At 46.7% G+C, this 24654-nt stretch overlaps 2 protein-coding genes across 2 annotated transcripts in view; both read right to left on the bottom strand.

Annotated features, from left to right (window-relative positions):
• LOC136632356 (V-set and immunoglobulin domain-containing protein 10-like 2) overlaps nt 1-24654 on the bottom strand; it is a 119514-nt gene that overhangs the window by 72711 nt on the left and 22149 nt on the right. The window lies entirely within an intron of this gene.
• LOC136631389 (V-set and immunoglobulin domain-containing protein 10-like) overlaps nt 1-24654 on the bottom strand; it is a 49234-nt gene that overhangs the window by 15060 nt on the left and 9520 nt on the right. The window contains exons 2-3 of the mRNA XM_066605668.1: nt 12433-12765; nt 6196-6318 (exon numbers count right to left, since the gene is read on the bottom strand). Of these exons, the coding sequence (XP_066461765.1) occupies nt 6196-6318; nt 12433-12765 (456 nt within the window). The remainder of the gene's footprint in view (nt 1-6195; nt 6319-12432; nt 12766-24654) is intronic.

Consider the following 24654-nt stretch of genomic DNA (forward strand, 5'->3'; position numbering starts at 1 on the left):
AGGGAGAAAATATGAGCTCAATGGCGAATGAGCAACAGAAAGACACGGGGCGTGTGGACGCTTCCCCCATCCCGCAAATACCCTCTCGGGGCCCGCATAGCCCCACACTACCATCCCCTCCAATGGCACGTGGGAACACAGTGCCCAGCAAGAGAGACGATCTCAAGAAATGGATGCCAAAACAAGATGCAGATGGGAAGGAAGGCAGCACCTCGAGCCCACGGTCTGCACAAAGCCTTAGCCCATCAGGAAATGGGGGCGCCTGTCCCATTGATGACGATTGGGACTGGAGGGCCCACTTAAAAGCCATCCCCACGAAAACGAAGATGAATTCCCTTCTACAAAAACTAGACGAGGCCCATAAGCAGGACATCGTAGTTCTTCCAAGAGATATTAGGCATGTTGGGCAAAGAGTAGTGGAAGTAGAGGAGACCTAAAACTCGATGCAGAACACCTTGGAGGAACATGCGCAGATGTTGGAGATTCAAGCCCATCAGATTGCTGAACTGACTAACCATATCGACGATACTGAGAATTGTCATAGACAAAACAATCTTCATATAAGAGGACTCTCAAACAGGGGTGGGCAACAGTCAACTAGAAGATTGGGTCACCGATTTTTTTTTCAACCACCTCCTCGGCAGACCCCAAGATAGTGCCCTGGAACTGGACAGAGTGCATCGCGCATTGGGCCCGAAGCCAGCTGACCCAACTAAACCCAGGGACGTCCTATGCAATGTCCATTTTTACAGAGAAAAAGACCAAATCCTGCAAAAGACACGCATTGCTTGGGACCTGGTCTTCTGAGGCCATACAGTGTCTGTATTTCCAGATCTTTCTAAGCGCACCCTCCAACTCCAGTGCGCCCTGAAACCTCTACTAAATGTTTTGCGAGATAGAGACATTCCATACAGATGGGGCTTTCCTCTCCAACAGCAAGCTAGAAAAGGAGGGAAGACCGCAATCTTTAGAAATTTGAGGTACTGGGGACTCTGGAGTTGCCGCAAATTGCGATCCCAGATTGGCCCAAAATTGGAGGACTACCAATACCCTCACCTACAATGGAATGGCAGGTGGTAGAGAAAAGCGGCCGAGGAGCAATAGATAACGCCACGAGAGAGCGGGACAAAGGCTGACATTGAAACACAACAGTCTCTCTCTCTCCTCCCTTCCCCCTTCTTTCGATAGAAGTATTTCGGTGGCGAAGTCGGGGGTGGACCTCTGTTTTCCCCACATAGGGCAGGCAGCCTTGAGCTGCACAAGAAGATAAGGTGTGGCGAGCTAACAGGTTTTGCTCGTCAAGGGTTTTTTTTTACATTTGAACATGTTATTATTTTATATCCACCCTCCCTTCTCCCCTATCAGTTTTCGCGATCTTTCCTCCCCCCCCCTATCCAACTTAGACCCTTGCTCAGAGATGCAATGTGGCTCTTCTTTACTTACCATCATGTCTAGTTTATCGGTATGCACCTATAACGCCAAGGGGCTGAATATCCTCTCTAAAAGAGGTAAAATACTTTACCATCTGCAAAAGAAGGGGATGAAGGTGCTCCTATTCTAGGAGACACACTTCAGGGCTGGTGAGATACCCCCGTGTTCCACCAAAATTTTCCCCACATGATATCATAGATCCTGCTCATAAGGCGGGTGGAGTATCAATTGCTTTTCACAGTTCCCTGCAGATTTAGCCCCTCGGAGTGCAGTGCGATCCAGACAGACGGTTCTTATTCATTAAGGCTGAAGTGTTGGGTAAAGTGATCACGTTTGCCAATCTTTACTTTCCAAACCAGGGGCAGATCTCTTTTGGAATCTCTACCCTGAGGGATCTAGCAAAGTTCGCAGATGGCGCAGCCATCGTGCTGGGAGACGATTTTAACCTGGTGATCAATCCGGAACACGACTCCTCCGCTGGTAGGTCCTCTGTCTCACGGGGAGCAGCACACTCTCTTTTGAGAGAGCTGTGGAGGTTGCAACTGGTAGATCTGTGGCGTGACCTTTATCCGGGCATCAGGGACTATACATTTCACTCATCAGCACATAACATTTACGGCAGACTGGATTATCATTGGGTCTCCCATAGGCTTCTGGATTTTCAGCCTGCCAGCTCGATAGGACTGTTCATCTGGTCAGATCACGCTCCGGCTTACGCAGAATTCGTGGATTTGCAGGGCGACACCCGCACAAAAGTATGGAGATTAAATGATAACTTATTAAGAGATCCCCTCTGCGTTCAAGATATAAAATCTTCCATAGCCAATTTTATAAAAGATCACCAAAATGACGAAACGCGAGCTCCGCTAAAATGGGATGCCCTGAAGTTTGTCCTTAGGGGAAGGCTGATCTCCCACGGAGCTAGATTGAAAAAAGACCGCTCAAAGGAGCTGGGGGAGCTACTTTCGTCCCTTCATGATCAAGAGATGGCAAACAAGAGAACCCCGAGCGATGCGCTATGGGCTGACATTTCCCAAAAATACACAAAACCAGAGGAGAACCTGCCTTCACCACCTGAGATATCCTGGAGGAATTTCGCCCATATTATGACAGGCTATATAACATAGAAAGGGAGCCCAAGCTAGGGACAGCCAACATAGAAGAAGAAGCGTACTTAAAAGAGTTTGGCCTAGGTCCTCCAGATCCGGAGGAGTCTGGGGCTTTGGACTCTGACGTCGCCTTGGAGGAGATATCGGAATGCATCAAGGAGCTAAAATTAGGCAAAAGCCCGGGACCTGATGGGTTTTCGGCGCGATTTTATAAGATATTCAGAGAGGATCTTGCTCCGCTCCTGATGCACTCCTTTAATGAAGTGTCTAGGGCAAGTCCCTTCCTGCCTCAAGCTCTCCAAGCGCATATTGTAGTTATCCCGAAACCAGGGAAAGACCCCTCCTCCTGCGCAAATTGCAGACCTATCTCCCTGATTAATACTGATGTAAAAATGTTTGCTAAACTCATAGCTAATAGAATCAGCAAGCTTGTCCCAGATCTGATCCATATAGAGCAAGTGGGTTTTGTTCCTGGAAGAAAGGCCAGGGACAACACCATTAAATCCATCTCTCTGATCCATAGGGCTAGAGTGAAGGATAAACCGCTCTACCTGCTCGCAGTTATTGCAAAAAGGCGTTTGACCGGTTCAGGTGGAGGTTTCTGGAGGGGACATTACTACAATTGGGACTGGGGCAGAGGATGAGGGAATGGATCATGGCACTGTATAACTGCCCTTCGGTCAGAATTAGGGTAAAAGGTGCCCTTTCAGATTCTATAATGATCCGTAACGGCACGCATCAGGGTTGCCCTCTCTCGCCTCTGCTCTATGTCCTATCAATGGAGTCTCTAGCCAATGCTTTAGTTAAAGGGTGCCGGTTGTGATGAAAGAATTTACGAAATATGGGCGGGTGAGCAATTTCAAGGTCAACATTCAAAAATCTGAAATCTTGAATGTGACCTTACCCTGAAACGAACCTCAAGAGCTCTCAGATCTGTTCCCCTTCAAATGGAAATCTTCAACTATTATATATCTAGGGGTGCAACTAACCGCGGACCTCGCCCAAATTTTTTAATTAAATTTTCGGCCTTTTCTGCCTGGCCTTAGGGCGGATTTGGAGAGATGGAGCCCCCTCTATGTCTCATTGACGGGCAGAGTCAATGCAGTCAAAATGGACTCTTTACTGAAATTCCTATATCTATGCCAGACTCTGCCTGTCCATCTCAACCGGCGCTATTTGCTAGACATCCGTTCCCTGATTAGTAATTTCGTGGAGTGGATGAAGTCCCCGCCTCAGCTATACGCTACTTATGTGCTCCAAGGAGGAGGGAGGACTGGGGCTCCCTGACTTTTCCCTTTACTATAGGGTGAGCCTTGCAAACTTTGTATTAACATTACTTCAGGGCAGGGGCTCCAAACTGTGGGTGAAAATAGAACATGGTGCAGAGTCAGCGGCGCTGGGGGCCCCGTGGATCCTGAGGCTGCTACTGAGGGAAATTCCTAACCTCTCGCCATTTTTGCTGGGAGTCCTTAGGGTATGGGGAATGTTCACCCCAAAGACGGGCTTGATATCCGTCCCGGGCCCGCTGACCCCTTTGGTTGATAACCCTCAGTTTTTGGCCTCGAAGGGCAGAGCTACGGTCATGTCCCTTCCTAGATCCCATGAATCAAAGATGCGATCACACAATCAGGGGTAAAGCCCCTAGGAAATTTCTACAAAGATCCTAGACCTCCCCCAGGAGACTGGCTGAGTTATTTTCAGTTGAGGGGCTATCTGGAGTCCCTGGCGCCCGGCGGCTGCTGCACTCTGCCACTGACACACTTTGAAGCTCTGTGTATGTTATCATCCCCTGTTGAGCATGGGATTTCGTTAATATACAGGCTTCTGTTGACCCATGGGACAGAGGACAATCCACCCGTCTATGCGGGGCAATGGGAGCGAGAAATGGGGAGTGAATGCACCGGATCAGACTGGAGGAGGGCCTTTCTCTTATGCCATAAGAGCACTAAATTCTGCAGACTACAGGAGCAGAACTTTAAAATGTTATCGCGCTGGTATAGGATGCCGTCCAGACTACACCAAATGGATGCCCAGATGCCAGGACAGCCTGGGGACAATGCTACATATATGGTGGGATTAACCAGCAGTTAGAGATCTCTGGAGCAATGTAGAACTTCTCTACAATAACATGACCAGATCGGCAGTGTCCATAACAGCTAAAATGACTCTCCTATTGATGTTACCTGGATCTATGGCCAAGATCAAATCTGAGTTATTGAGACTGGTTATTTTGGCAGTGAGGATGTCTGTCCCTAGCCTGTGGCGCTCCACTTCTCCACCCACAAGGATTATCTGGACAGAGAAGCTAGACATGAAGTATGAGATGGATGGGCCGATGGGGGAGGAGTAGCGGAACAGGTCCCACGAACTATCGAGACCATGGATTGCTATGAGAGCTTCAACCCTCTTTAAAAGCTGTTTGGAAACAGGTAGATTGGTCTCTTAAGGGGACTTAGAATCAAATGAGCTGGGTCTTTCCCCTTACCCCCTTCCTAACCACCCTGCCCCCTTATCCTCCCCAGTTTTGAAAATTTTCCCCCCTTTTTGTCTTTTTTTCTTTTCTTTAAAATAATTAAGTATACTTTATTTCAGTAATACTATTATTGTGAAGTGAGAGAAGGCTGATAAGATTCGACTGAAAATTTGTGACAGACTAGTTTTGTGTATTGTTGATGTTGTTTATATGAAAATCTTTATTAAAAATTGATTGAACTAATTGGAAAAGTTGAATAGAGATGATCTATTTGTAAGAGCTTCATGATTGTAAAGAGAAGTTTAAGGAACACAACTTCCCCATTGGTACATACCCTTACTTGATGCATAAATGTGTACTTTGCTGCTAAATGTACATTGTTTTCTGTCCTAATAGAAACCTTTTGAACAAAAATCTGTAAACAATAATTCTTCCTGCCTCTGGGGCGCTGCCTCTTTTTCTTTTAATTATGCCTGTTGGCTAAGCAGAGATGATGCTTGAAAGTGAAAAATAATGGCCACAGCAGTCTCTTTATTGTATAAGGACACACACAATTGTCAACACTTAATAAACAACTCTTTTACATTAAGACATCACATTTTAAACACCATCAAGCATCATCAACAACTTAGTTCGCACTCCTATGTGGGCAACAAAATCCCAAAAAATAATAGCTGCCTTCCAGGACCTTCTGCCACAACAAATGAATGAGGAAAAAACGTACACTACTACAAGTTATAAATTAGGGCATATGAGCTGTTTGCTGCTGTTGGTACTAGCCCTAGTCCCAATCCTATCTCAGACCTTTCTAGTCCCCATCCTAACAAACATCTTTGATTCATAGCCTATACCCATCCAAACTCAGTTATGTCCATGCCTGCATTTCTATAGGTATGTATACTGTATATGTTCTACAATAAAGTATGATGTAGATCACTGTGTCTCAACCCAATCCTCAAGGAACTTCAAGAGGTTACTATAGAGAAAAAGTTTTTATTCTGTGAAAGTATTTGTGGGGAGATTAGGAGGTTTGTTGTATATTTTGTATGTGTACTTCTGTACCTCTCTAAATCTGAAACAAAAATTTGTCTGGTCAGCATACATAAAATAAAAGGTAAGACAAGACATCCTGCAGTATATAAAATAATATATACATAAATGAACCCATGACAGTGTACATACTTTTCATCTGTCTTAAAGTTATGAATACGATGACTGCTAAGATGATGATGATGATGATGGCTACTGTTCCAATGACGATACCTGCAATCTCTCCACCATTCCATTGGTACTGAGGAGGTGGGGCTGTGGGAAGAAGAAACCTGTAAATGTGAATATCCAATATCTAATAATGGTCTGTTTGCTTGATGGTACAACAAGCAAGAATGAGCTTAGGCCCTGCTCAGAGTTCATTTAGCTAAGTAATCTCTGTTTCTCCATGAATTACTGCTTATAGAGTATATCATAGATTTCTTTAGGGGTGTAACTACCACCAGCCATGTCAGCTGCTATGGGGCCTGCACCACGGTGGGGCCCATGCTATCAGGTCCACTTAAGACTTTACTGTATGTATGGGGCAGATTGGCCTCTGAACCCATTAGGAGCAATCAGAAGGTCAGTCTGGTCCTGGGGTCAGTGCAGGAGGAGATCTGTAATAATACTATATTATATATATATATATATATATATATATATATATATATATATATATATATATACACACACTAGCTGATATACTAGCTGATATACCCGGCTTCGCCCGGGTTAATTTGGTACTGGTGTTTATCTGGTGTTCACACGGAAAATCTTATGAAGTCGTGGTTACTTTAGAGATACTGAGGAAAAACATATGTTCACCATTTTGCATAGTTCTCTGCGTTACCCAGGAAACACCACGTGGAGGTAACCATGCGACGTTTCCTTCATATAAAATGACATCAGGAAGTGAGAGAATTAGATTACGTACATAAAATTTGGACACTAATTCTTTTGCGCTTAGAATTGAATAATCGAGTTGGGACCTATTAATTTTTCATATTTATGACACAATCAATGCTTGTGCCAAATTTCATGTTTCTATGACATTGGGAAGTGAGAGATTTGGATTATGTATGTAAAATTTGGACGCTAATTCTTTTGCGCATAGTATTGAATAATGGAGTTGGGACCCATTAGCTTTTCCTATTTATGACATAATCAATGTTCGTGCCAAATTTCCCGTTTCTATGACACCGGAAAGTGAGAAAATTACATACCGCACGTAAAATTTGGACGCTAATTCTTTTGCGCATAGAATTGAATAATGAAGTTGGGACCCATTCGCTTTTCCTATTTATGACATAATCAATGCTCGTGCCAAATTTCCCGTTTCTACGACACCGGAAAGTGAGAAAATTACATTCCGCACGTAAAATTTGGACGCTAATTCTTTTGTGCATAGAATTGAATAATGGAGTTGGGACCCATTAGCATTTCCTATTTATGACAATCAGTGCTCGTGCCAATTTTTCCGTTTCTATGACACCGGAAAGTGAGAAAATTACATTCCGTTCGTAAAATTTGGACGCTAATTCTTTTGCGCATAGAATTGAATAATCGAGTTGGGACCCATTAGCTTTTACTATTTAGGACATAATCAATGCTCGTGCCAAATTTCCTTTTTGTATGACACCGGAAAGTGAAAAAATTACCTTCCGCACGTAAAATTTGGACGCTAGTTCTTTTGCGCATAGAATTGAATAATCGAGTTGGGACCCATTAGCTTTTCCTATTTATGACATAATCAATGCTCGTGCCAAATTTCCAGTTTCTATGACATCAGAAAATGAGAAAATTAGATTCCATACGTAAAATTTGGACGCTAATTCTTTTGCGCATAGAATTGAATAATGGGGTTGGGACCCATTAGCGTTTCCTATTTATGACATAATCAATGCTCGTGCCAAATTTCCCGTTTCTATGACATTGGGCAGTGAGTGATTTAGATTATGTACGTTAAATTTCGACGACAATTCTTTTGCGCTAGAATTGAATAATCGAGTTGGGACCCAATTTCTTTCCCTATTTTGGAGATAATCTATGCTTGCGCCAAATTTCATGTTTCTACGACCTCGGGAAGTTGGAGAACTTTTGGCGAGTCAGTCAGTCAGTCAGCGAGTCAGTGAGTGAGTGAGGGCTTTCAGCTTTATATATATATATAAATATATATAAAGCTGAAAGCCCTCACTCACTCACTGACTGACTCACTGACTGATTTTATGTCATAAATAGTAAAAGCTAATGTGAATTCATGAATGGGTGAGTGAGGGCTGCTCTGATTGGTCAGGCTGTGACTAATCAGAGGCCTCTCATTCAGCAGGCGGGGATTTTAAATCCCCGGCTGCTGAATACTACTCACAGCTGTTCAGAGCAGTTCAGGAGAACTGCAGCCTGCCGCACTGAACTCCGTCTGCCGGGACCAGGTAAGTATATATATATTTTTTATTTTTACACATTTCTGGATGAATTGCAGGGAAGGGCTTATATATTTAACCCCTTCCCGACAATTCATCCCGCGATCGGCGGCATCCCATTGCTTTCAATGGAGTCGGCTGTATTGCCGGCTCCATTGAATTCAATGGGCTAACATCGTTCTGCCGGGACCAGGTAAGTATATATATATATATATATATATATATATATATATATATATATATATTTTATTTTTACACATTTCTGGATGAATTGTAGGGAAGGGCTTATATATTTAAGCCCTTCCCGACAATTCATCCCGCATACGCCGACAGCCCATTGCTTTCAATAGAGCCGGCTGTATTACCGGCTCCATTGAATTCAATGGTCAGTGCTCGTTTAATCGAGACGAGTACCGCATGGTGCTCGTCTCGAGTAACGAGCATCTCGAGCACCCTAATACTCGAACGAGCATCAAGCTCGGACGAGTATGCTCACTCATCTCTAGTCCCAACTCCATTATTCAATTCTATGCGCAAAAGAATTAGCGTCCAAATTTTACGTACGGAATCTAATGTTCTCACATTCCGGTGTCATAGAAACGGGAAATTTGGCACGAGCATTGATTATGTCATAAATAGGAAAAGCTAATGGGTCCCAACTCGATTATTCAATTCTATGCGCAAAAGAATTGGCGTCGAAATTTTACGTGCGGAATGTAATTTTTTCACTTTCCGGTGTCATAGAAACGTGAAATTTCAGCACGAGCATTGATTATGTCATAAGTAGGAAAAGCTAATGGGTCTCAACTCGATTATTCAATTCTATGCGCAAAAGAATTAGCGTCCAAATTTTACGTGCGGAATGTAATTTTCTCACTTTCCGGTGTCATAGAAACGGGAAATTTGGCACGAGCATTGATTATGTCATAAATAGTAAAAGCTAATGGGTCTCAACTCGATTATTCAATTCTATGCGCAAAAGAATTAGCGTCCAAATTTTACGTGCGGAATGTAATTTTCTCACTTTCCGGTGTCATAGAAACGGGAAATTTGGCACGAGCATTGATTATGTCATAAATAGGAAAAGTTAATAGGTCCCAACTCCATTATTCAGTTCTAGCGCAAAAGAATTGGCGTCAAAATTTTACGTGCGGAATGTAATTTTTTCACTTTCCGGTGTCATAGAAACAGGAAATTTGGCACGAGCATTGATTATGTCATAAATAGGAAAAGCTAATGGGTCCCAACTCGATTATTCAATTCTAGCGCAAAAGAATTAGCGTCCAAAGTTTACGTGCGGAATGTAATTTTCTCACTTTCCGCTGTCATAGAAACGGGAAATTTGGCACGAGCATTGATGTCATAAATAGGGAAAGCTAATGGGTCCCAACTCCATTATTCAATTCTATGCGCAAAAGAATTAGCGTCCAAATTTTACGTACATAATCTAAATCTCTCACTTCCCAATGTCATAGAAACATGAAATTTGGCACAAGCATTGATTGTGTCATAAATATGAAAAGCTAATGGGTCCCAACTTGATTATTCAATTCTAAGCACAATTAATCTAATTCTCTCACTTCCTGATGTCATTTTATATGAAGGAAACGTCGCATGGTTACCTCCACGTGGTGTTTCCTGGGTAACGCAGAGAACTATGCAAAATGGTGAAAATATGTTTTTCCTCAGTATCTCTAAAGTAACCACGACTTTATAAGATTTTCCATGTGAACACCAGATAAACACCAGTACCAAATTAACTCGGGCGAAGCCAGGTATATCAGCTAGTGTGTATATATATATATATATATATATATATATATATATTCATATTTGTCGCTATTCCTGGCTTCTGCAGTCCATGCTGCACTGGCCACTTCTGCACAGTGTAGTCAAGTAAGAAGCACATGCGATCGTTGTGGCCAATGCTTAGTTTCAGCATTGGTAATGCCGCAAACTGGCTAAAGAGATCAACAGTGCAGCTGGAGTGCAATAGGTGGGAGGAGTGACATAAGTGAGCATCTGTTTTTTTAATCTTAGCACATAAAGTAGCTTAATTATTTAAAAGAGCCATAATGAGCATTAATATTTAATTGGGTGATAAGGAGCATTAATACAAGGGTGAATCAAAAATTAATTTCTCCGTGTCTGTAACTTTTTATCTATTCGAATAACTGAGAATGTCTATGAATAGTATTATATGGATGTCCTTACTCTACTAATGAATACTTTATATTATTCTTTTCTAGACTGAGTGATTAGAACCAGGGATCTTGGGCTAAAACAAAAAGCTGGCACTGATTTTCTGGCAAAAGAGTGGTGTGCACCCCTCATAATTGCATGAAGAATGCTTATGGGGACACATGCAAAACATCAGCACTATCCTGAAGTGTGCTGCATCTACTGCCTCAAATAATCTCATCAGCACGTTGTCAGTTCTCATCAGGGACTTATGTGGACGGCCACTACTCAGCTTACTTGCATTTTCAGTTTCTTCTGCTTGAAACTTCTACACCCAGCACCGCACATTGTTAATGTCTACTAGAGCCCCCTCATAAATGTCCGCATGATTATGAATTTCCTGAGGCGCACACCCGTCTTTCACCATTCAACTCTTTGTTTTAGGCCACTTTTACTTGAGAGCCAAAACCGAGCGCTACAGATCGCATGTATATGAGGCTCATGCTTTCCAATGGGTTCCTTCACATAAGCGATGTTTTGTAGGCTGCTACATTGCGAGAAAAAAAAAATCATGGCAATATTGCCACAATTTGCACTGTTTTGTAGCCCATGTCTCCCTATGTGTTGCATTGCGGTGCGATGCAACATTCACAGTTAGAAATATTACCGTTTGAGCCCTATCTGCATTTAAAAAGAAAAACACAATACATCACCTAACGGGTGTTATCGGCTCCGGCACACTTCTTTTTAGCAGCTCCGACGCACTTGCTTGAAGCTTTACCTCAGCAGTTTAAAAACCCCGCCTCCAGGAAGCTATAGCTTAGGTGATATATTGTGGTTGTTTTGTTTTTTTAAAAGCAGCCAAAGCTTATTTTCGAGGTAGGGCTTATATTTCTAGTGCCCCCCCCCCCCTCCCCTGAAAATCAAGGCAAGAGAGCACTACAAAGTCGCACAACTTTGTAGCGCCACGCATGACTTTTGTAGTGACATAAAATTGTGATATCACCGCGATAAAAAGCTCATGTGAATAAAGCCTTAGTCTAATGGGATTGCTGCTATGAAGTAAGGAAAGTGTAATCAAAGTGGCTTCCTTCTTCTACGATACATCCATGAGGCCATCCTTGGATCTTTGTTCATTCCAGGGACTTTCAATGTGGATTTGTACCGGAATTCCCTGCAGACAACGACGAAAGACTTCCTGGATGATCGCAGCAAAAGGAGGCCACTTCAAGTCTGCTTTCCTTACTTCAGTAATAGCAGCGATCTCATGGGACTTGAGATGCCGAATCCAAGTACATCCATGCCTTCTTATTTGAGTACTCTTGTTATTTCAATATAGGACACCAGTATTGAGATGTAGTGCTGGTTCAGTCTTTTTGACAACTCTGTATTACCAATAATAAGAATACGAGGGCCAACTTATACCACCAGATCGTGACCACATAATACCACTATAGTGTTAATGAAAAAAACATTATACAAATATCAATATTACCCCATATGATTACCATATAGCAGCAAATACCAGCTCTACACAGGTGCTCTCTTGCTGGCTGATGGGAAAGGGAGATGGCGGGGCGGGAAATTAGCACACTAGCTCATGCCCTGTCCCACCCTCTCCCTTTGCCAGCAGCCAGCAATGGACGGAGAGGGGGAGGGAGTGTATGCATCTGATAAACTTTCAACATCCAGTTTTGCAACTAGAGAAAGTGAGCTATGTAATCTCTCATATAGAGTTTTGGTTTTTCACAATATTCTTCAGAAACTTGTCAAAAAGGTAACCTACCTTTTGTGGTCACAGTGAGATTGAAAATAGAGCTTTGGCTTCCGACTAAATTAGTGGCTGTACATTCATATTTTCCAGCATCAGCCGGTGTCACATCCGTGATGTTGAGAGTCGATACATGATCAGTGGAGGTCACTATAAATTTTCCGCCGCTCTTTATTTCTGTTTTGCCAGGGTCATAACGATACCAGACGAACGTTGCAGGAAGGGGCACAGTTGTTCTAGTGCTACGGGAAGTAGATTTCGACCCTAACGTTACTCTCAGAACAGCAGTTTGTCCCTCTGTTGCTTCAGTTACTGTATCATTATTATGTCCTGAGGAATATGGAGGCTCTGGTGAAAGAAACGGAAGAAAGAAATGTGCTGCTGATAATTACCTCATCATTACTATCAATTAGTACAACATGTATACCGACTATTAATACTGCAATCATTTTTTAGGTGCTCCTGTGAGGGTGTATTTACAGGAGATGTTATGACAAAAAAGTGCCAACAACAAAAAAGTCTCATGTAGATACTAGGGTATAACTTCATCATCCACACTACAACTGCTGCAGAACCTATCAATTCACAACTCAGCTGCAGCAGATCATCACAGCAAACACCTCAACTGCTGCAAAACATCATATTACACACATCGCCTGCTGCAGAACATCATAATACATACCCTAAATGCTGGAGAAATGCATCACCTACACATCAGTTGCTGCAGAACGTCATCATTCATACTTCAGATGCTGCACAACATCATAATACACACATCAGCTGCTGCAGAACCTCATTGTCCACACCTCAGTTGCTGCACTGCTACTGCAAAACATCATAATATACCTCAAATGCTGAAGAACATCATAATACAAGTCAGCTACTGTTGTAACCGGAAGTGTGACACTACAGTAAAAGTACTTAACTGCAAGTAAAGAGAAACTGTCCCAACTACAGCTCATTTAGCAAAAGGGTAGTGATGCTGGATTTTGTTTAATAAGAAGTTGAGGCCAGAATAGGGAACTAAATAGTTAATTTAACTTAGTAATTTCACTGTAAAATCATTGTTTTTGGACCTGGAGAAATCTTTTAGTATGCAGCAACAGGATCTGCGATCACATAACCCAGCAGAAGAAACAAACTCCCTGATTGGTTGAGGGGCAGAGCTAACCACAGCCAAGCTAAAACAAGAGCCCAGAGTGGAGTAAAGTGGAATGGTTCCCTCTCCCTAGATCTGTGACATAGTAGATAAGTCCTTCCGAGCCATGCCTTCCATCCCTGCGTCCACTAAATAGCCCAAACAGGCACAGCATTGCCAGCTGCAGAGACAAGACATCCTCCAGAGTGTCCTACGGAGAGAGTACTGGACAATTTTTAGCTTGTGTTTCAGGTTTGAATGGTACTGTTAGTCGGGTTGATAGGGGTTTTGTTTGCAGTCCTCATCAGTCTCTCCATGGCTTTCCCTTATCTAAGGTACTGCCTCCCCAGTGCTTGTTTGTCTGTGTATGAAGGTTTAAACTGTGTATATACAAGTACTACTTTTAGAGATGAGCGAGCATACTCGTCCGAGCTTGATGCTCGTTCGAGTATTAGGGTGTTCAAGATGTTCGTTACTCGAGACGAGCACCACGCGATGTTCGAGTTACTTTCACTTTCTTCCCTGAGAAATTTGTGCGCTTTTCTGGCCAATAGAAAGACAGGGAAGGCATTACAACTTCCTCCTGTGACGTTCCAGCCCTATACCACCCCCCTGCAGTGAGTGGCTGGGGAGATCAGGTGACACCCGAGTATTAAAATCTGCCCCGCCCGCGGCTCGCCACAAATGCATGCTGACAGAGATCAGGGAAAGTGCTGTCTTGCTGTAGCTGCTATAAGGAGAGTGTTAGGTGTTATTTTAGTCTTCAAGAACCCCAACGGTCCTTCTTAGGGCCACATCTGACCGTGTGCAGTACTGTTGAGGCTGCTGGGAGCAGTGTTGCACAATTTTTTTTTTTTGTATATCGGGCGTGCAGACCATAGCGTCCTCAGTCTGCAGTCATTTTACAGAGTATAGGGGCAGTACTGGTGAGGCAGGGACAGTGGGAAAGGTAAAAGAGATATACTGTCTATATAGGCAGTGTGGTTGTTCCCAAGTTCAAAAATATACAATATTTGGCTTGCCTGTCACTGCCTTCAGTTTACTGCGTCCCTGCTGGGGGTAGTAGTTGGTGAATTAATACCCAGCCTTGTGCAGAATTGTTTCCTGCCTCTGCTGTGCGTTACGTACGCGAAGTCAGCCTCCAACAGGGAAATCGAAATACAGTGTATATCACAGGCAGTGTGGTTGTTATCAAAAAGTTCAAAAATATACAATATTTGGCCTGCCTGTCAGTGTCTTCCGTTTACAGCGTCTCTGCTGGGGGTAGTAGTTGGTGAATTAATACCCAGCCTTGCGCATAATTGTTTCCTGCCTCTGCAGTGCATTACGTACGCGAAGTCAGCCTCCAACCACAGACCAATAAGCGGCACATTTAATTACAGCGTTCTGTTTCTGCTAATCTCGTAATACACCATGCTGAGGGGTAGGGGTAGGCCTAGAGGAGGTGGATGGGGGCGAGGACGCAGAGGCCCAAGTCAGGGTGTGGGCACGGGCCGAGCTCCTGATCCAGGTGTATCACAGCCGACTGCTGCGGGATTAGGAAAGAGGCAAGTTTCTGGTGTCCCCAGATTCATCTCACAATTAATGGGTCCATGCGGTAGACCTTTATTAGAAACTGAGCAGTGTGAGCAGGTCCTGTCGTGGATGGCAGAAAGTGCATCCAGCAATCTATCAACCACCCAGACTTCTACGCCGTCCACTGCTGCAACTCTGAATCCTCTGGCTGCTGCTCCTCCTTCCTCCCAGCCTCCTCACTCAATTAAAATGACACATTCTGAGGAGCAGGGGCAGACTCCCAGGAACTGTTCCCGGGCCCCTGCCCAGAATGGGCAGCAATGGTTCCTCTCCCACCGGAGGAGTTTGTCGTGACCGATGCCCAACCTTTGGAAAGTTCCCCGGGTCCGGAGGATGAGGCTGGGGACTTCCGGCAACTGTCTCAAGAGCTTTCAGTGGGTGAGGAGGACGATGACGATGAGACACAGTTGTCTATCAGTGAGGTAGTAGTAAGGGCAGTAAGTCCGAGGGAGGAGCGCACAGAGGATTCGGAGGAAGAGCAGCTGGACGATGAGGTGACTGACCCCACCTGGTTTGCTTAGCCTACTGAGGACAAGTCTTCAGAGGGGGAGGCAAGTGCAGCAGCAGGGCAGGTTGGAAGAGGCAGTGCGATGGCCAGGGGTAGAGGCAGGGCCAGACCGAATAATCCACCAACTGTTTCCCAAAGCGCCCCCTCGTGCCATGCCACCCTGCAGAGGCCGAGGTGCTCAAAGGTGTGGCAGTTTTTCACTGAGAGTGCAGACGACCGACGAACTGTGGTGTGCAAGGTTTGTCGCGCCAAGATCAGCCGGGGAGCCACCACCACCAGCATGCGCAGGCATATGATGGCCAAGCACCCCACAAGGTGGGACGAAGGCTGTTCACCGCCTCCGGTTTGCACCACTGCCTCTCCCCCTGTGCCCCAACCTGCCACTGAGATCCAACCCCCCTCTCAGGACACAGGCACGACCGTCTCCTGGCCTGCACCCACACCCTCACCTCCGCTGTCCTCGGCCCCATCCACCAATGTCTCTCAGCGCAGCGTCCAGCCGTCACTAGCGCAACTGTTTGAGCGCAAGCACAAGTACGCCGCCACGCACCCGCACGCTCAAGCGTTAAACGTGCACACAGCCAAATTGATCAGCCTGGAGATTCTGCCGTATAGGCTTGTGGAAACGGAGGTTTTCAAAAACATGATGGTGGCGGCGGCCCCGCGCTGCTCGGTTCCCAGTCGCCACTACTTTTCCCGATGTGCCGTCCCAGCCCTGCATGACCACGTCTCCCGCAACATTGTACGCGCCCTCACCAACGCGGTTACTGCCAGGGTCCACTTAACAACGGACACGTGGACAAGCACAGGCGGGCAGGGCGACTATATCTCCCTGACGGCACATTGGGTAAATTTAGTGGAGGCTGGGACCGAGTCAGAGCCTGGGACCGCTCACGTCCTACCCACCCCCAGAATTGCGTGCCCCAGCTCGGTGCTGGTATCTGGGCGGTGTATGCTTCCTCCACTAAACCACCCTCCTCCTCCTCCTCCTCCTACGCAACCTCTGTCTCGCAATCAAGATGTGTCAGCAGCAGCGCGTCGCCAGCAGTCGGTGTCGCGCGGCGTGGCAGCACAGCGGTGGCCAAGTGTCAGCAGGCCGTGCTGAAACTACTCAGCTTAGAAGAGAAGAGGCACACGGCCCACGAACTGCTGCAGGGTCTGACAGAGCAGACCGACCGCTGGCTTTCGCCGCTGAGCCTCCAACTGGACATGGTCGTGTGTGACAACGGCCGTAACCTGGTGGCGGCTCTGCAGCTCGGCAGCCACACGCACGTGCCATGCCTGGCCCACGTCTTTAATTTGGTGGTTCAGCGGTTTCTAAAAAGTTACCCACGCTTGTCAGACCTGCTCGGAGAGGTGCGCCGCCTCAGCGCACATTTCCGCAAGTCCAAGACGGACGCTGCCACCCTGCAACATCGGTTTCATCTGCCAGTGCACCGACTGCTGTGCGACGTGCCCACACGGTGGAACTCTACGCTCCACATGTTGGCCAGGCTCTATGAGCGGCGTAGAGCTATAGTGGAATACCAACTCCAACATGGGTGGCATAGTGGGAGTCAGCCTCCTCAATTCTTTACAGAAGAGTGGGCCTGGTTGGCAGACATCTGCCAGGTCCTTGGAAACTTTGAGGAGTCTACCCAGATGGTGAGCGGGGATGCTGCAATCATTAGCGTCACCATTCCTCTGCTATGCCTCTTGAGAAGTTCCCTGTAAAGCATAAAGGCAGACGCTTTGCACTCGGAAACAGAGGCGGGGGAAGACAGTATGTCGCTGGATAGTCAGAGCACCCTCCTGTCTATATCTCAGCGCGTTGAGGAGGAGGAGGAGGAGGAGGAGGGGGAGGAGCATGAGGAGGAGGGGGAAGAGACAGCTTGGTCCACTGCTGAGGATACCCATGCTGCTTGCCTGTCATCCTTTCAGCGTGTATGGCCTGAGGAGGAGGAGGAGGAGGATCCTGAAAGTGATCTTCCTAGTGAGGACAGCCCTGTGTTGCGTACAGGTACCCTGGCACACATGGCTGACTTCATGTTAGGATGCCTTTCTTGTGACCCTCGCGTTACACGCATTCTGGCCACTACGGATTACTGGGTGTACACACTGCTCGACCCACGGTATAAGGAGAACCTTTGCACTCTCATACCCGAAGAGGAAAGGGCTTCGAGAGTGATGCTATACCACAGGACCCTGGCGGACAAACTGATGGTAAAAAATTCCCATCCGACAGCGCTAGTGGCAGAAGGCGCAGTTCAGAGGGCAAGGTAGCAGGGGAGGCGCGGAGATCAGGCAGCATGTACAGTACAGGCAGGGGAACACTCTCCAAGGCCTTTGCCAGAGTTATGGCTTCCCAGCAAGACTGTGTCACCGCTCCCCAGTCAAGGCTGAGTCGGCGGGAGCACTGTAAAAGCATGGTGAGGGAGTACGTAGCCGATCGCACGACCGTCCTCCGTGACGCCTCTGCTCCCTACAACTACTGGGTGTCGAAGCTGGACACGTGGCCTGAACTCGCGCTATATGCCCTGGAGGTGCTTGCTTGTCCTGCGGCTAGCGTCTTGTCAGAGAGGGTGTTTAGTGCGGCTGGGGGAAGCATCACGGATAAGCGTACCCGCCTGTCAACTGACAGTGCCGACAGGCTTACACTCATAAAGATGAACAAAGCCTGGATTTCCCCAGACTTCTCTTCTCCACCAGCGGACAGCAGCGGTACCTAAACAATACGTAGGCTGCACCCGCGGATGGAAGCATCGTTCTCTATCACCATAAAAAACGGGGACCTTTTAGCTTCATCAATCTGTGTATTATATTCATCCTCCTCCTCCTGCTCCTCCTCCTGAAACCTCACGTAATCACGCCGAATGGGCAATTTTTCTTAGGCCCACAAGGCTCAGTCATATTACTTTTGTAAACAATGTTTATACGTTTCAATTCTCATTAAAGCGTTGAAACTTGCACCTGAACCAATTTTTATTTTAACTGGGCTGCCTACAGGCCTAGTTACAAATTAAGCCACATTAACCAAAGCGATTGATGGGTTTCACCTGCCCTCTTGGTTGGGCATGGGCAATTTTTCTGAGGTATATTAGTACTGTTGGTACACCAATTTTTTGAGCCCTCGCCTACAGTGTAATCCTAGTAATTTTTATGGGCTTCGCCTGCACTCATGCTACAGCAAGGTGTGTGGGGTTGGCCTACACTTTTGCTACATAAATGGAACTGGGGCCTTGTCTATACTGCAACTACTGAAATGTGAAAGAGACTGTTATCTCCCTAAACTGCTGCAACGGGAATGTTACTGTGGCCTGTCTTGACTGCTACTACTACTGAAATAGAACTAATGCTGTGCTCCCCCTATACTGCTGCTTTGGAATTGTTACTGGGGCCTGTCTTGAGTGCTACTATTACTGAAATGGAACTAAGACTGTGCTCCCCCTATACTGCTGCTTCGGAATTGTTACTGGTGCCTGTCTGGACTGCTACTACTACTGAAATGGAACTAATACTGTGCTCCCCCTATAATGCTGCTAGTGATATGTTACTGGGGCCTGTCCCTAATGCTACAGCTGAAATGTTACTAATTCTGGGCTCTGCCTATACCGCTGCTAATGCTATGTCACTGGGGTGTGGAAACGGAGGCTTCCCAAAGACATGATGGTGGCGAGGCCATTTCCCACCAACGCGGTTACTGTTAAGGTGCATATAACCACGGACATGTGGACAGGACACGTAGTGCCTCAAAAACATCCCCCTCCTCCTCCAACAATGAAAACATTCTTGGCAAATACCTTTGCATTGGTCCGTCTGGTGGCAGTCCAAGAATTTCACCTTTACCGACACAACAAGAGCCCCACCACCATCCCCCCGCCACAGCCCACTTAATCCTGGCCACATTCCGAAAACCAACTAAATAAAACCGCGCTACTAGGTCCGCAGTCGCCACCACATTCGCACTAACGCGGTTACTGTTAAGGTACATATTACCAGTCTGACTGTGGCATGCACTGTGGCCCGAAGCACACCTGTATTGTATGTGACGTTAGCTCTGCTGAGCAGGGCACTGCAATGGGATACATTTATGTACCGCCGATGGGTTCCAGGGAGCCACCCATGCTGTGGGTCCACAGGGACTTCACATTAGGGATTTGTACCTGCCAGTGTCTATGTATTAAAAACCCTGGTCAGACTGGGGCATGCAGTGTGGGCCAAAGACAACCTGCATTTAATCGGACGTTACCTCAGCTGTGCAGGGCAATGCAATGGGATATATTTATGCACCGCCGGTGGCTTCCTGGGACCCACCTATGCTGTCGGTCCACACGGAGTTGTAACTGCATGTGTCTACTTATAAAGAACCCCAGCCTGACTGGGGCATGCAGTGTGGGCCGAAGCCCACCTGCATTAAACCTGACGTTACCTCAGCTGTGCTGGGCACTGCAATGGGATTTATTTATGTACTGCCGGTGGGTTCCAGGGAGCCACCCATGCTGTGGGTCCACAGGGACTTCACATTGGGGATTTGTACCTGCCTGTGGCTATGAATTAAAAACTCCGGTCAGGTTGGGGCATGCAGTGTGGGCCGAAGACCACCTGCATGTAATTTGACGTTAGCTTTGCTGTCCAGGGCACTGCAATCGGATATATTTATGTACCGCCGGTGGGTTCCTGGGACTCACCCATGCTGTCGGTCCACACGGATTTGTAACTGCATGTGTCTACTTATAAAAAACCCCTGTCTGACTGGGGCATGCAGTGTGTGTGGAAGCCCACCTGCATTTAATCTGATGTTAGCTCTGCTGTCCAGGGCACTGCAATGGGATACATTTATGTACAGCCGGTGGGTTCCAGGGAGCCACCTATGCTGTGGGTGCACACGGAATTCCCATTGCGGAGTTGTACCTGCCTGTGACTATTTATAAAAAACCCCGGTCTGACTGGGGCATGCAGACACCTTGACAGAATGAATACTATGTGGCACATGGATTCCCCATTGCTATGCCCACGTTTGCAGCTCCTGATGGAGGTGGCACAGGATTGGAGTTCTCATTGCTTCTGTACAGCATTGTGGGCTATCGCCCCGCCCTTTTTAAAGAGGGTCGCTGCCTGGCCCTGCCAACCTTCTGCAGTGTGTGCCTGCGGTTCCTCCTCATGGCAGACGCACTTATAAATAGACATGAGGGTGGTGTGGCTATGAGGCCAGCGTGTGGCATGAGGGCAGCTGAAGGCTGCGCAGGGTCACTTTGGTGTGCGCTGTGGACACTGGGTTGTGTGTGTGGGGGGGGGGGGGTTGGGCAGCATGTTACCCAGGAGAAGTGGCAGTGGAGTGTCATGCAGGCAGTGATTGTGCTTTGTTGGAGGTAGTGTGGTGCTTAGCTAAGGTATGCCTTGCTAATGAGGGTTTTTCAGAAGTAAAAATTGTTGGGGGGGGGGGGCACTCTTGCCGCTATTGTGGCTTCATAGTGGGACCTGGGAACTTGAGATGCAGCCCAACATGTAGCCTCTCGCCTGCCCTATCCGTTTCTTGAATTTCCCAGATTTTCACAAATGAAAACCTTAGCGAGCATCGGCGATATACAAAAATGCTCGAGTTGCCCATTGACTTCAATGGGGTTCGTTACTCGAAACGAACCCTCGAGCATCGCGAAAAGTTTGACTCGAGTAACGAGCACCCAAGCATTTTGGTGCTCGCTCATCTCTAACTAATATGTAATATTCTTGCAGACTGCCATGTTCAACAGTAAATGGTGTGCCTGCAGTTTACTCAAATACATATGTTAGTCTTATTTCTCTACCAAGATCCTTTAAGTTAGGCAAGGGCGTCATGTTCACCTAATTACATGAGTCACCCATATCCTGTTGTATACCTTCATCTGTGTACAAGATTACACAGAGTGCGCTGCACTCATCGCACCATGACATGGCTTCTCAGCCATCCCTTAGACACTGCTCAGAGAGTGCAGGCCTTCTCCCGCTTGTCGCACGTTGCACTACTGCAGAATATCATGATACAAATCTAAGTTGCTGCAGAACAACATACGGTAAAACACACCTCAGCTGCTGCAGAACATCATAATACAAATCTCAGCTGCTGCAGGACATAATAATGCACACTCTAGCAGCTGTATACACGTTTTTTTTGTAAATTGAGGGCTCATTTACACAAAAGAATTTGCATAGCTAAGTTAGCGGCGCCAAAAAAATACAACAATTAGAACCAGTGTTTTCCTATGAAAACATTCAGATGAAGGAATTTTAGGAGCGCAAAAAAAATTGCACCTAAAAAAATAGGAGATCACTGACTGAAATTCTGCAACTGAAATTCCCTGGTGCGCAAAACACCAAAAGCTGTAGTGTGTATGTATGCGGATGACTGTTGTGAGTGAGTTTTGTGTGTGTATCTCTTTAACTGCATGAGTGACGTGGTTGAGAGACTTGGGTAGTTGAAGGGTGGAGTTTAAAGAACAGGAGTTGAGAAAATGTACTCGGAGGAGGTGGACGTGCCTTGGCTAAGTTAGGCATGGAGTAATGGTTCTCCTGCCTTGGCAGGGAGAAGGTAACCAACTTAATAAGCCTGAGAACAAAGCGAGCCACATAAGTGAATGCTGGTAATGAGTCGGGAGTGCATACCCCATGAGCGGTCTATCAGATAACTGGCATTAAGGATTTTCAGAGTTGGGAGGGAAGAGTGTCTCCTATTAAAGGGGTGGTCTCGCGAAACCAAGTGGGGTTATACACTTCCGTATGGCCATATTAATGCACTTTGTAATATACATCGTGCATTAAATATGAGCCATACAGAAGTTATTCCACTTACCTGCTCCGTTGCTAGCGTCCTCGTCTCCATGGTTCCGTCTAAATTCGCCGGCAGCTTGCTTTTTTAGACGCGCTTGCGCAGTCCGGTCTTCTCCATTCAGCACGAGCCGCTTCAGTGTGCTCCCCGCTACAGCTCTTCTGCGCCATGCGCAGATGAGCTGTCACTGCTCGGGAGCGCGCTGGAGCGGCCATTCTGTACCTTCCTCTGTTAGAGGAAGGTGCAGAGCTGCCGGAGAAGCCGCCCAGCTGTCCTGCCGTCCAGCTGTCCAGGTAAGTGATGGGCCAGGGGGGGGGGGCTGCCGCTGCGCCGGGGGGGGGGGCTGTCGCTGCGCCGGGGGGGGGCTGTCGCTGCGCCGGGGGGGGGGGGCTGTCGCTGCGCCGGGGGGGGCTGTCGCTGCGATGGGGGGGCTGTCGCTGCGATGGGGGGGCTGCCGCTAGGCCGGGGGTGATGTTCACTGACAGGTGAAGGCCCCGGAGCCCAGCGCTGGGCTCCGGGGCCTTCACCTGGGCTGAGGGTCTAGCGCTGGGGAGCCGGGAGTGTAGCGCTGGGGAGCCGGGGGCTAGCGCCGGTTACCTGCTGCCTGGCGATGCGGGGCGTCTGGTCGGCGGCTGCGAGGCGTCTGGTCGGCGGCTGCGGGGCGTCTGGTCGGCGGCTGCGGGGCGTCTGGTCGGCGGCTGCGGGGCGTCCGGTTGCCATGGAGACACAGCTGGCAGCGTCTCGGGATGCGCGCACGTCGGGCTGCAGCGAGCGACGGGGGGAAAGAGCCGGCGGCCATCTTGGGGAAACTTTTATAAGTTACTGAAACGCTGGAACGGTAAGTACGAACCAGCTAGAAAAGTAATTTACAGGGGTAATTAGTAATGTATGTTTAATTAGGGGGACTGGGCAAAAAAAAAAAAATCACTGCTTCCTCGAGACATCTCCTTTAAGCCTATAACAGTAAAAGTTACAGGTAGGAAAGAGAGAATCTGTAAAGATTGTTGTTTCTGCACAAATGATCACTTGGTAAAGAACCAAAGCTGCAGAGTTGTGAGTAAAAGTAAATCCATGCACCTCCGTTTGTTTTTCTGCAAAATTCATTATAGGACTGTAGACTCGTTATTTTGCACCTGGCATCACGTGACATTCATATTCTTCACTGCTGCGTTTATGTAGTGTGAGTGGCTGAGATGGGCCAAGCTGGCGTCGCTGGTGGCAGAGATCACAGAACCACCATCTTGGTTTCCCCATGGTCTTCCCCATCACAGCGGTCCTCCTGCTCGGATCGCCAAACTACCAGCTAAGGAAATTCCGAACAGCAGTGCATTTTTTCTGCATCACGCAACTCCAGAATGGGCGATTTTCATGCTAATGAGACTTGGGACTTGATCAAAGAAAATTGTCCATTCACGAGATTGTTTGCGCAATTTTTTTACGCGCAGAATTTTTGCGCCATTAGGTCCCTCATGTGAATGACCTCCGAGGCAGTTTCCTATTAATTGATGGTGGACAAGAAAGAGTCTTCAACTCACTCTTGAAAGTAAAGAGGATCTGCAACAGCTGAGGTGTGCATTACAAGAAAGTATATTCTCTAATAGGAGTCACCTTTGAGGTCCCTGTATAATGTATTCAGCCTATGGCCTACAGATTTTATATGGATTGGATACTTATCTCCTTGGTGACTTCTATAATTTCCAGTAGTGGAGTGCATTATCACATATAGCATAAAGAACACAACCATAATGCTTTGCTTGAATGATTCCATTGATGAAGACACTGAGCAAGTGTAGGGAACTGCTGTTTCCCAGGGCATACAAACTGATCAGAATGGACATTCATACTTATAACATTCACACAAAGACATTCCAACCAAAGTGAAAGTAAATAGTTATTGGTCATAAGAGTCGATGACACATAACCCGACTGTGGGCAGTATTCAACTGTATGGCGACCTTTGGAAGATGGCTGTCTCTCGCACGATTAATTGGATTTGTTATAGTTATAACTAACACTCAATTAGTTAAGGCACTGAATAATTAAAATATAGATTAATAATTACCCTCCAAGTATACTTGTGCTCTGCTAATAAAAGGTGTGTGAATGTATGCGTGTGTGTCTGTCTGTCTGTGTGTGTGTTTGTCCTTTATGCGCTACTATACCATTCATCCGATCGCCATGAAACTTTGGGAAGTTGTTGAGTGCACTCCTGGGAAGATTATAGGCATAGTACAA

The sequence above is a fragment of the Eleutherodactylus coqui genome, chromosome 6, assembly GCF_035609145.1.
Source record: "Eleutherodactylus coqui strain aEleCoq1 chromosome 6, aEleCoq1.hap1, whole genome shotgun sequence".
NCBI classification, from domain to species: Eukaryota; Metazoa; Chordata; class Amphibia; order Anura; family Eleutherodactylidae; genus Eleutherodactylus; species Eleutherodactylus coqui.